This window comes from Oncorhynchus mykiss, chromosome 4, assembly GCF_057628025.1.
Source record: "Oncorhynchus mykiss isolate SJ-2025 chromosome 4, ASM5762802v1, whole genome shotgun sequence".
NCBI classification, from domain to species: domain Eukaryota; kingdom Metazoa; phylum Chordata; class Actinopteri; order Salmoniformes; family Salmonidae; genus Oncorhynchus; species Oncorhynchus mykiss.
In genome coordinates, this window is record NC_143025.1 from 64,393,554 (window position 1) to 64,406,787 (window position 13,234).

At 43.7% G+C, this 13,234-nt stretch overlaps 2 protein-coding genes across 2 annotated transcripts in view; both read right to left on the reverse strand.

The window, feature by feature from the left end:
• The window catches only part of map3k5 (mitogen-activated protein kinase kinase kinase 5), a 59,007-nt gene extending 56,297 nt beyond the window's left edge, over positions 1–2,710 (reverse strand). Inside the window, exon 1 of the mRNA XM_021600315.3 lies at positions 1,572–2,710. Within this exon, the coding sequence (XP_021455990.1) occupies positions 1,572–1,986 (415 nt within the window). The 5' untranslated portion in view covers positions 1,987–2,710. The remainder of the gene's footprint in view (positions 1–1,571) is intronic.
• A 6,656-nt stretch (positions 2,711–9,366) lies between these two features.
• ccn2a (cellular communication network factor 2a) lies at positions 9,367–12,567 on the reverse strand. The gene is made up of 5 exons (XM_021600316.3): positions 11,909–12,567; positions 11,431–11,647; positions 11,058–11,312; positions 10,735–10,946; positions 9,367–10,611 (listed from the first exon to the last, which is right to left on the reverse strand). The coding sequence occupies exons 1-5, from the start codon at positions 11,966–11,968 to the stop codon at positions 10,315–10,317; spliced, it is 1,041 nt and encodes a 346-aa protein (XP_021455991.1). The 5' UTR covers positions 11,969–12,567; the 3' UTR covers positions 9,367–10,314.
• Positions 12,568–13,234: the final 667 nt, after the last annotated feature.

Here is a 13,234-nt window from a genome sequence, read left to right on the forward strand (position 1 = left end):
AGTCAACAACCCCAAACGCAGATCGAAAGCACCCTGGAATGATTCAAGAGGGGGAAAAAGACTGTTGGTCAGCAAACCTATGGTGAAAACAGCAGTCGGCGGAGGGAAAAAATAGAGCAGTTTTCTGCTGAAGAGTGGGTCAAATAGCCAGTAGAAACGTGCAGCAAGTTCATTGATGGCTACAATAAGCATTTGTTGGCAGTTATTTTGGCCAAAGGCTTTGCAACCAAGTACTCGCTCCGGGGTGCCAATAATCTTATCCATGCCATGTCTTTACAAAGATAAAAATGGTTCTGCGTTGTTTAAAATTCAATAACAAGGTGTGGAGACAAAAAAAGATCAATTATTTCAATTTATTTGAGAAGAAATCGGAAATTATCCCCCCAAAAAAGTGCAAGGGCGCCAATATATCTGGCCACAACTATACAACTTCAATTTCTCTGCAACATGGTTTGAATACTTTATAGTATGTCCCTCATCATCTCCCATCCTGTATTTCAAACCTTGAAGGTTGGCAAATAGCGTTATAGTTGACCGTACAGTGGACCCTAAAATCGACCACGGTACAACATCCAGGTCATCAGCTGCTATTCATATGAAGGAGTGATCCTTGCAAACACACAGTAATACTCATTTTGAAAATCTGACTTTGAAGAAACCCCACTAGGCAACAACACATTTCCATTTGGGTTGAAGGGAACAGTTTTAGATATATGGGCAAAGGAGGAAAAGTGCTTTAGACTGAAAAGGTTCAGTTCACTTCTGGAGTCTAATGGAAACTCAAACCCCTGCTCATACTTAGCAGAACAATCCATGACGCTCAGGAGGCTCACTTCGGGAGGCACATTTGTGGAGCAAATTAGGCATTCCACCATTGAGTCTATTCAGTGCTCTATGTGTTCCAGATGAACACAAATTGGTAGGCTATAGGCTATGTAGTGGAAAGAAATATGGAAACTGGGGGGGTTAATGTAAGGCTTCTAAGCCACGACATGTAAAAATGTTATCTGCAGTTTTCTGTGTGCTGCTCACGGCAACCACCATGGAAGCCCCATTAGAGCAAGTGGTGTGGCATGTGGATTAATGTGCACCGTAGCCCAATTCCCACCCACAGGAATGTGTATTGAACAGTAGTGAACCTGTTATACCTTTGGTAAATACACTACCGGTCAAAAGTTTTAGAACACCTACTCATTCAAAAGTGTCAGAGCAAAGAGTGGCTATTTGAAGAATCTCAAATATAGACTATATTTTGATTTGTTTAACTCTTTTTTTGGTTACTACATGATTCCATATGTGTTATTTCACAGTTTTGATGTCTTCAATATCATTCTACAATGTAGAAAATAGCACAAATAAAGAAAAACCCTTGAATGAGTAGGTGTTCTAAAACGTTTGACCTTATATGAATATCCCCTATGTCATGTGTTGAAGGCTGGGATTTGATGTCTGGGGTTTGATTTAGATGAAAAGACAGTGACAAAAGTAAATATGGTTTGGTTCTGATAGTTTGAGTGCAACATATTCAATAACCCACCTCATGCACTCTGCATGTCATCATCACCTCTTACCTGCATTATAGAACTGGTCAAGCACACACGTCTCCCCAAAGTCGATCTTTCCAAAATGTATGATTTCTAGTTGACTTCCCACGGACTCGCACGCGTCTTTCAGGCAATGCAGGGCCATGTTCTCTGCGGTGTGCAGTTGAGTGAGCTCGCTGTTGACGACATATGCCACAGTGACGGCCCTGCTTTTACATTTCCCCGTAGATAACAAGCAGCCACTGTCCATCGGACAGCTCAGGATACTCGGACTGATGCTTCCGCTGACCACAGAGTCGTGCCAGAATGTCCCAGCGGCGGGGATGGGGTCACCACAGCCTCTCTCTTCCCGGGAGCCAGCAGATCCCCCGCGGGCACCCTCTGTGTTCGAGCCAGGACTAGAAGAGGGGACCGACAAGGATATCCCTTCATCTTGACTCATTGTTTTTCAAAGTCTGTTTTGGTTGACAATCCCTCTGTGTTGTTATGGATGCTCCGTTGCCCAACATCTCCATACACCCAAAGTCAACATTACGCACGTTTCCTCACAGACATTCTACACAAAAGGCACGCAAGGAAAATGTCCTTACTGTTTGAAGGTATTTCAACACAGGTAAACAACAGTCTGGTGATATGGGTCAACCTCCTGTAAATTCATTCCTGGTTTCGCAAGATATTGTGCGATCTGCAATGATCATGAACCAAGATAGTGCGTACTATCACCATTGAAAGACACCGTTACTGTGAAGTCACGACACATAGGCTACTCATATACAGCTAACGATCCTATGGAAAGTACCAGTTACCACTCAATTGCGACATTCTTGCGCGTCGCCAGATCGACTCCACTTAGTTTCCGAAGTTGCGCACTAACACAGGTTTCAATCGTTACAAATCCCACATGAGCTTGTTTTCGGTTGATCCATCGCCCTAGAAAGCAGATCTGGGTTGCTGTCCAAATCTGTGCAGCCGCGCAATGAATAGCCTATCATCTAGAAACCATCCCCATAGAATAATGAATACCAATGCGAATATTATGTCCAGTCCCTGGACCCTGCCCTATTTCCACTACTATCTTTCCTGCACAGGCTCATGCACACTAGCCTGCGGTTGAGCCTTGTTTACGGGGCGGTGACATGACCATATTTGGAACAGTTGGAGCGTATTTCCCCTTAAAGCGACAGTCTGCTATTTTCCAGTAAGAAAATATTTCCAGTAATTTTAACTGATGAATCATATTCCTTGATGTTGAGTAGAAGAGGCTGGTGGGAGGAGCTATTTGAGGACGGGCTCATTGTAATGGAATGAATGGAATCAATGGAATGGTGCAAAACACAAAAAACATAATGGAAACAACTTGTTTGACTCCATTCCATGATTCCATTAAAACCATTACAATGAGCCCGTCCTCCTATTGCTACTCCCACCAGCCTTCTCTGAATTGGAGGTACATGACTTAAAACTATATGACCTACCCTAACTATATTCAGTTGCCATCCATCAAATGTTCATGTTTTTGTTGTCATATGGGTACTGTAAACAAATTGTAGTTTCAAATCATAAAACAAGCACAACGCTGTTCTAATGGGATGTCATTACTGTTTAATTTTGATTTATTTCACCTTTGTTTAACCAGGGAGGCCAGTTGAGAACAAGTTCTCATTTACAACTCCGACCTGGCCAAGATAAAGGAAAGCAGTGCGACACATACAACAACAGAGTTACACATGGAATAAACAAGCGTACAGTGAATATCATAATAGAAAAAAGTCTAAACATTGTGTGCAAATGGCATGAGGAGGTAAGGCAATAAATAGGCCATAGTAGCGAAGTAATTATAATTTAGCAAATTAACACTGGAGTGACAGATGTTCAGATGATGATGTGCAAGTAGAAATACTGGTGTGCAAAAGAGCAGAAAAGTAAATAAAAACAATATGGGATGAGGTAGGTAGATTGGATGGGCTATTTACAGATGGGCTGTGTACAGCTGCAGCGATCGGTTGACTGCTCAGATAGCTGATGTTTAAAGTTAATGAAGGTGATATAAGTCTCAAACTCCAGCAATTTTTGCAATTCGTTCCAGTCATTGGCAGCAGAGGACTGGAAGGAAAGAAGGCCAAATTAGGTGTTGGCTTTTGGGATGACCAGTGAGATATACCTGCTGGAGCGCGTGCTACGGGTGGGTGTTGTTATCGTGACCAGTGAGCTGAGATAAGGCAGAGCTTTAGTCAAGTGCTACAGTATTTGCATTGTATGTGAACATTACGCTTGCTCCATTGTTTATGTTTTGTTGGTGGCCCACTCTTTGATGGTATGTACATCTTACAGTGTGGCTTTAAAGAGACAACAACATGGTCATACAGTACCAGTCAAAAGTTTGGACACACCTACTCATTCCAGGGTTTTTCTTTATTTTTTAAAACTATTTTCTACATTGTAGAATAATAGTGAAGACATCAAAACTATGAAATAACACATATGGAATGATGTAGTAACCAAAAAAGTGTTAAACAAATCCAAATATGTTATATTTGAGATTCTTCAAAGTAACCACCCTTTGCCTTGATGACAGCTTTACACACTCTTGGCATTCTCTCAACCAGCTTCACCTGGAATATTTTTCCAACAGTCTTGAAGGATTTCCCACATATGCTGAGCACTTGTTGACTGCTTTTCCTTCACTCTGCGGTCCAACTCATCTCAAACCATCTCAATTGGGTTGAGGTCGGGTGATTGTGGAGGCCAGGTCATCTGATGCAGCACTCCATCACTCTCCTTCTTGGTCAAATAGTCCTTACACAGCCCGGAGGTGTGTTGGGTCATTGTCCTGTTGAAAAACAAATGATAGTCCCACTAAATGCAAAATAGTTGGGATGGCGTTTAGCTGCAGAATGCTGTGGTAGCCATGCTGGTTAAGTGTGCCTTGAATTCTAAATAAATCACTGACAGTATCACCAGCAAAGCACCCCAACACCATCACACCTCCTCCTCCATGCTTCACGGTGGGAACCACACATGCAGAGATCATCGGTTCACCTACTCTGTTCCTCACAAAGACACTGTAGATGGAACCAAAAATCTCAAATTTGGACTCATCAGACCAAAGGACAGATTTCCTCCAGTCTAATGCCCATTGCTCGTGTTTTTTGGAAGAAGTCTCTTCTTCTTATTGGTGTCCTTTAGTAGTGTTTCGTTTTCAGCAATTCGACCATGAAGGCCTGATTCACGCACTGTCCTCTGAACAGTTGATGTTGAGATGTGTCTGTTACTTGAACTCTGTGAAGCATTTATTTGGGCTGCAATTTCTGAGGCTGGGAACTCTAATGAACTTATCCTCTGCAGCAGAGGTAACTCTGGGACTTCCTTTCCTGTGGTGGTCCTCATGAGAGCCAGTTTCATCAGAGCGCTTGATGGTTTGTGTGACTGCACTTGAAGAAACTTTCAAAGTTCTTGAAATGTTTTTTATTGACTGACCTTCATGTCTTAAAGTAATGATGGACTGTCATTTCTCTTTGCTTATTTGAGCTGTTCTTGCCATAATATGGACTTGGTCTTTTACCAAATAGGGCTTATGTATCTTCTGTATACCACCCATACCTTGTCACAACACAACTGATTGGCTCAAATGCATTAAGAGGTAAACAAATTCCACAAATTTACATTTAACAAGGCACACCTGTTAATTGAAATGCATTCCAGGTGACTACCTCATGAAGCTGGTTGAGAGAATGCCAAGAGTGTGCAAAGCTGTAATCAAGGTAAAGGGTGGCTCCTTTGAGGAATCTAAAATATCATATTTATTTAGATTTGTTTAACACTTTTTTATTTACTACATTATTCTATTATTCTACAATGTAGAAAATAGTAAAAATAAAGAAATACCCTGGAATGAGTTGGTGTGTCCAAACTTTTGACTGGTACTGTACATGTTGCCCTTACCCCTTTGTCCCGACCTTTGGAGAATAGGCCCTCTTCATAATTTTGGGAAATTCCTTACTTACATCACCTGAAACCTACATGTTACGTTATGTAATAATAGTACTAAACGCTACGAGAGCTGTTTACAGCATGCAGGGTTTCAATGATTTGCAACTTATCTCAGAATGGACATAGGCCTATAACTCAGATGAAAGTGTTTGATGTTTGGGCTACTACATAAATCACAAACAGGTCCCAGAGGCTTCATAACACTGGGATCCGTAGAGCAACCACTTGGCTCCCAAGGACTCATATATCATGATATAGACTATCTATATATTGTATATAGATAACCTATTCAATAATCTCAACTATATACATTGAAAAAAAAATCCAAGCATGTGACCCTTTTGTATTGTGACCCCTTTTGTTCATTTTGCATAGGTTGGCCAGTTTCTGTGGGTAACCTAATGTAACTCTTCAATAAGGCCTCCCAATGTTTTGGTTCCTAAATGCTGCCTCCATCTATTGGCTCATTTTGGACTGAAAAGGTTTGGTTTGGTTATAGCTGTTTGTAGTTCTGTGGCGGAGGCACAGTGGCTGTGAAATTATACTTTGTTATAGCCTGCCTGCCCTACACTAGATTTCAGATGTCTCTATGTGTAGGCATATATGCTTTTATGTGTTAATAGACCTACCTAGATTTGATATAAATTCCAATAGCTCATGGAATAAAACTGGTAATGTATAATAACACTTCATTTCAACCTGCAATTCCCTCGAAATATACATATTGAGAGCAACAAATAAACAAACTTGGTTTTGTATTATATTTCATTAATTACTTTATTTCCCTACAACTCAGTTTCCCCCGAGACTAGTTTCTTCCTCATACCACACCCTCATGTAGGCAGAGGGGGACCCCTTGTGGTCAGAGTAGCCTACCGGTTTGGTAGTATTATATGATTTTAAAATAGCTCCCCTGTCAAATGGTGCTACCTTAGTTACATTTAGCTTGAAAGAGACCCTTGAGACAAAACAGTTTGGTGGTAGCATTTTATCACAATGGTTGACTCTGTCGCCAACACAACCGAGACAATAACTCAAGAACTTTGCATGTGTTTATGTGCAAACACCAGGTCATTGAATAGACACTGGGGGGCAGTACAGGTTCATTCTAAACGCAGCATGCAGGACAATACAGGAAGTGTAGAAGGCATGCGCGTTTAGAGCGCTACAAGGAATATCGTTCTAGAGGGGCAACGTTTACTACAGGTGAAGCACTTTATTCAAATGATGAGGTACAATTAAAGTACAATTGTACTCTACCAGTTGTAGAGTATACATCTGGCCGGATGTGTGATATCTGATCATCTAAGTAGCCTATGGCCTATGTTCTCAAAGTTATTTATTTAACACTTATTTCACCAGGTATGTTGACTGAGAACACATTCTCATTTACAGAAACGACCTGGACAATAGTTACAGGGGAGAGGATGTGGCGATGAATGAGCCAATTGGAGGCTGGGGATGATTACGTGGCATGAGGGCCAGATTGGGAATTTAGCCAGGCCACTGGGGTTAAAACCCCGACTCCTAGTATAAGTGACCACAGAGAGTCACTACAGCCATTTAATGTTCCATCCGAAGGACGGTTCCCTACACAGGGTAATGTCCCCTGTCACCGCCCTGGGGCTTTGGGGTATATATATACACTGCTAAAAAAAATAAAGGGAACACTAAAATAACACATCCTAGATCTGAATGAATGAAATATTCTTATTATATACTTTTTTCTTTACATAGTTGAATGTGCTGACAACAAAATCACACAAAAATTATCAATGGAAATCAAATTTAGCATCCCATGGATCCCATATGCACCAGCATATGGTCTCACAAGGGGTCTGAGGATCTCATCTCGGTACCTAATGGCAGTCAGGCTACCTCTGGCGAGCACATGGAGGGCTGTGTGGCCCCACAAAGAAATGCCACCCCACACCATGGCTGACCCAACGCCAAACCGGTCATACTGGAGGATGTTGCAGGCAGCAGAACGTTCTCCACGGCGTCTCCAGACTCTGTCACGTCTGTCACGTGCTCAGTGTGAACCTGCTTTCATCTGTGAAGAGCACAGGGCTCCAGTGGCGAATTTGCCAATCTTGGTGTTCTCTGACAAATGCCAAACGTCCTGCACGGTGTTGGGCTGTAAGCACAACCCCCACCTGTGGACGTCGGGCCCTCATACCATCCTCATGGAGTCTGTTTCTGACCGTTTGAGCAGACACATGCACATTTGTGGCCTGCTGGAGGTCATTTTGCAGGGCTCTGGCAGTGCTCCTCCTGCTCCTCCTTGCACAAAGGCGGAGGTAGCGGTCCTGCTGCTGGGTTGTTGCCCTCCTTCGGCCTCCTCCACGTCTCCTGATGTACTGGCCTGTCTCCTGGTAGCGCCTCCATGCTCTGGACACTACGCTGACAGACACAGCAAACCTTCTTGCCAAAGCTCGAATTGATGTGCCATCCTGGATGAGCTGCACTTCCTGAGCCACTTGTGTGGGTTGTAGACTCCGTCTCATGCTACCACTAGAGTGAAAGCACCGCCAGCATTCAAACGTGATCAAAACATCAGCCAGGAAGCATAGGAACTGAGAAGTGGTCTGGTCACCACTTGCAGAACCACTCCTTTATTGGGGGTGTCTTGCTAAATGCCTATAATTTCCACATGTTATCTATTCCATTTGCACAACAGCATGTGAAATTTATTGTCAATCAGTGTTGCTTCCTAAGTGGACAGTTTGATTTCACAGAAGTGTGATTGACTTGGAGTTACATTGTGTTGTTTAAGTGTTCCCTTTATTTTTTTGAGCAGTGTATATTTAGATCAGAGGAAAGAGTGTCATCTACTGGCCCTCCAATGCCACTTCCTGCAGCATCGGGTCTCCCATCCAGGGACAGGCCAGGACCAACCCTGCTTAGCTTCAGAGGCACATTCAACTAGGTAAAGCCTCCTCAACATCATTAATTAGACATATCACACTATATTGTTGATATGAATGTCTCACACTGCAGTCACCCCCCAACAACAACACGAGCCAGACTAAGTCTAAATGCAGTCAAGACTTTTGAGGGGGAAAAAGCAAATGAAAAGAGCCCTTTGTGGAGAGTTACAGGTTTTTAGATCCAACGGCTCTTTCATTTTGTCTGGAAAGCAACCAACGACCCTGCTACTCAGTGACAGGAAAAGGATTTACACCGTGTTGATCAGCCAATTACTGTATACATTTTTGTGGCTTATCCTTTGGTATGAGGTAAGTCCCGTTTCCCGATCCCCATCATATATTTGTATGTATGGTCTTTGATGTTGAACCAGGCCTAGTTCCGTGTGGTGTGAGTTTTCCCAGTGGCGGGACACTGATAGTGAGTGTTAAAGCACAAGGCTGCCAGTTAGACTGCTCTTTTCCTCAGACGCTGCCAGAGTATGTTTCCTTAGTCTGCAGTCAGGTTAGTGTGTAAATGGACAGGCAGCACACCGCTCCATCCACGCGTCACAGGGAAGAGAATAGAGGACTTTAGAAAAGCGTTTTGTTGGATGGGCTGGCAGTCTTCCGCTGGTGTTGGTGGCTAAAAAAGTGACACAGACTACACCTTACTAGAGACTGGGTGGTCTGACAGAGCATGGACCTGGACCGCACACAATCCAATGAGTGGAATTTCAGTGGCCTGACTGCTGTTGTTGAACTGAAAGTGGGAACACCTAACTGCTTTGTGAACATGTGCTAACTTATTAGTGGCTGATTTCATGTGGTGAAGTTTGGGATATCATTTGGGTGTGAGTAGATTAAGTTCTGTAGGGTAGGCTACTTTTAAAGCCGAAAGAGTAAAACAAAGAAAGGAAGACATGTTTATATAAAAAATATATTTTATTCCAAACTACAAAAGTGAAAACATGTAACTTTTTTGTCACACTTCTCAATAAAATAGTACACAAAACTGTCACAGGAACAGTCAAACCCAGCAAATAAGCTATCGATAAACATGTTGAAGGAAGAGAAAAACAAAACAAACTTTTTAAAACTTTAAATTAACTTAAACAACTGTACAATAATATGTACAATATTTACAGCATCAATAATACATATAAAAAGGAATGAAGCTACAAATCATCCAGTCTCTCTTTTTTTTTTTTTTTGGACAAAATACTGATTCCTTCCTTGCAACCTGAATCAGTCAGTCAAAGTCAAATACCTCTTTTCTCAGTGCTGTGGCATGCCCTCAAAGCATGCACACTACGCTCCTTGTCTGGAAGGACGGCTGTTTTTCAGCATGGGCTTGTCGTTAGCACTGCAACAGTTAGGATCTGCAAAACAGTGAGCTATACACAAGGGTACGTTCAACTAGTACTCTGGTGGGTTAAGGATTTAAGTTTCTGTACTGGGGTTGAAAGTCTTCACCCTTCGTTACTGCAAGTGCTCAGAGGTTGTACACAGCCCAGTTAATTAGATGCCCGCCACAGTTTCGGGGGAGGGGAACATGGCATCAGCCAATTAGTGACAACAACATAGGTTGTCACATAGTAGAACTATAGTGCAGTAAGTATTCTATTTCGGGCAGCAGAGCAGCCCCCTGTCTTTCGCCCCCTCTTTAGGGCAAGTGGCCCTAAACATCCATCAATACACTCATACATATACATTGAATATACGCATATATGTTTCTGTCCTTGTACAAAATACACAATTAGAAAATTACAAACCAAAAGACAAACAAATGCTGTGCTGCGAGATGAGATGGATATCTGTTCGGTTCAAGTTAAGAGTCATTGGTTGTTTTTGCTGTTAGCTGACGTAATTGTTTACGCCATGTCTCCCAGCATCTTCTTGTAGTACATGGACTCAAATATGTCATTCTCGCCGGGGCAGTTGTAGTGGCACGCGCAGGTCTTGATGAACATCATCTGCTTCTTCATGACCTGGCCGTCGGGGCACTTGAACTCCATGGGCAGGGTGGTGGTTCTGTGGGGGGTGCAGCAGCGACCGTCGGTGCACACGCCGCAGAACTTGGGGCGGTAGGACTTGGTGGTGGTGCAGCCAGAGATCTCAAACTTCATGGACTTGGACACTCTTGGCGTGCGGATGCATTTCTTTCCCTTCTGGAAGAGCAAAGTGTAAAGAAAAAAGTCATAATTAGTGACCATTGCTTTCCTCTTGATTTGACAAAATGTTTGTATTATGATGAAAGGGTTGGTTGGGAAGTGGTTGAAGAATGTGCTTACCCTAATGCTCTGCTCCATGTGGGACTCGCAGGGTCTGACCATGCACAGACGGGACTGTTTCTCCAGGCGGCACTCGCGGTTGTCGTTGGTTACTTTGGTAGAGATGCCAAGGCCGCAGGTCTTCGAGCAGGCGCTCCACTCAGTGGTCTGGACCAGGCAGTTCTCCCTCATCATGGAGGGGTCAGGCCCGTAGGTCTCCTCCTCTCTGTAAGCTGCGGGCAAAGAAGGGGAAGTGACATAAGACTCTTTATCTCTACACTCACACTGACCAGATTACATCATTCGAATGCAGGCTACTGTGTGTGTCTAAGACTGAGACTCACCAGCGAGAGCAGAGCCCACAAAGATGTTTGTGTTTTGGGGGGCATCGCACACCCACTCCTCGCAGCACTTCCCGGGCACTTTGACGCGGCGGGGCATGGGGCAGTCAGGGCTGGGCAGGCGGATGTCCATGCTGCACAGGGGAATACAGCCCACGGCACCGTCCAGGCACGTGCACTGGTATTTACAGCTGCTCTGGAAGGACTCTCCACTCCTGTACACCATCCCACCCATCACACAGGTGGCGCCACCCTTAGCTGTGGGAGGAGGAGAAGAGAATGTCACATCTCCAGTCACACAAACGCCAGCAGAGGAAAATAATCAAAGAGTCAGCATATTAGAACGACAAAAGAAGCCTGTTGAGAGTCACATTACCTGTGCAGACTCCTATGCGGCGGTTGACGGGGGAGCCGAAGTCACAGAAGAGCCCTTTGTGGGGGTCGCACATGTCCCTGTCTGTGCAAAGCTCGCCCATCTGCTTGGCACACACCCTGCAGCAGCCGCAGGCATCGGGCACCAGGCTCACACCAGGGGGACACTGGGGGTGCACATCAGGACAACTACACTGCCCACTGCACTCCTGAGCCACAGCCTAAGGGACAAAGAGACAGGAGTATGGTTAGACCCTGATCACATGGGCACAACTACTACTAACGTTACAGTTCATCAGCCCCAAGAGCTAGGGCATCATACAGCCTTTTGTAACTGTGTTAACAAAATATATCGATTTACAATTCAACTGCTGTTGTAATAGGCTAGACATGCCGATAGCTCGTGCCTGTCTGGTACATGGCGCATAGACACAGGAATACAGTTCCCATATAACTTGACATTCTCAGTAAAAGGGTCTTACCAGGTAGCAGAGAGTGAGACAGAAGAAAGAAATCAGCCTCATGTTCATTCCAGCAGACATTTTGCTTTTCTTCTGGGGTTTTCTCGGAGTATGTTAGACAAAAATAAGTCTTCAGGCTCTTCAAAAGTCTTCCTTAGTCTCTTGCGAGTAGTCAGGGAGCTTGTCGTCTGATCGAGTCGATCTCGTTGTTAAGAAGTTTCTGTGTTTTTGGTTCTCTCTCAGTTAAGTTCTCGTAGTTCTCTTGGTTAAAGCTAGAGTTTAGCTTCAGTAGTAGAGCTGCTGCTGCTCTTGTAGCTCTCTCTTGGATGAGGAGTTGTTCTGTGTCTGAAGCTAGGAGCTCTCCCTGCCTTTATACACCCAGCGCTGCAGTGACGTGCCAGTGGCTGAATGGAGTCCTGGACAAACATGGACATTCTTGGCATTCTTTCCTAATTTCCTGCCCCCCCCCCCCTCCTAGACTCGCTCTCCCTGACATATCGCATTCCTCCTGTCTGAAGCCAAAGTGCTGTCACATATCAAAATAAAAGTGCATTCTTGGCACTATCCCTCAACTTTCCCTTTTATGTGTAATCGGCGGTTGTGTTGTATCCCGGAGAGAGACCGTAAACCTCCCCTGGTATTAGGAATAGCTGCCTCTCTGTTCTCTTAGCACATCACACATAGATTTGTACACGAGTGGCTTCAAAGGCTTTAAATATCTATTATTGCATGTGCATTTTATAATGAACGGAAGGGCTGTAGTGTAGTTCACCATTACAAACAGTACTGCTATAAAACCCCTGTACACCTTCAGGACTGCTTTTCTATTCGGAAAATAACATACTGCACAGGGAAACAGATGTATGATATGTAATTGTATGAGTAATTGTATTATACAATAGCCTTCCTAAGTCTAATAAGTCATGGGTATTGGGATTTAATCAACAAGTCCTTAATAAAGGGGATTTGTACAGTATAAAACCACATCACCGTCTAGTTAACAGACTCTCATCAGTTCTATTCATTGGTTTTAATCGCATACTTTTTTTTATAGCCATGTGCTTCTACCTCACTAATAAGGTTTAGTCTATGGACTTTAAAGCATAGTTGTACTACATTCCTGGTGTGGGATTCTATTTTGCTCCGTCAGTAGCTAAACACTGAGCAGACTTGAGGATTGCAGGAAAGCGGCTAGACTCTGGGGTTTGTATATTTTTGAAGAAACGATCACACAAGCCCCAGACTCTCCACCTCAGTCTTATGAAAGGCAGCCCTGCTCCTCACCAGCCACCGAATCGGAAATGAAAAACTCCCAGAGAAAACTCAGAGCTGGAGGAATGTGCGGCT

Coding starts and splice junctions, on each gene's coding strand:
- ccn2a (XM_021600316.3), bottom strand. CDS start 11,968: ATGTCTGCTGGAATGAACATGAGGCTGATTTCTTTCTTCTGTCTCACT. Junction 11,648..11,908: donor GTCTCACTCTCTGCTACCTG/GTAAGACCCTTT, acceptor TTTGTCCCTTAG/GCTGTGGCTCAGGAGTGCAG. Junction 10,947..11,057: donor TGTGGGCTCTGCTCTCGCTG/GTGAGTCTCAGT, acceptor CTTTGCCCGCAG/CTTACAGAGAGGAGGAGACC.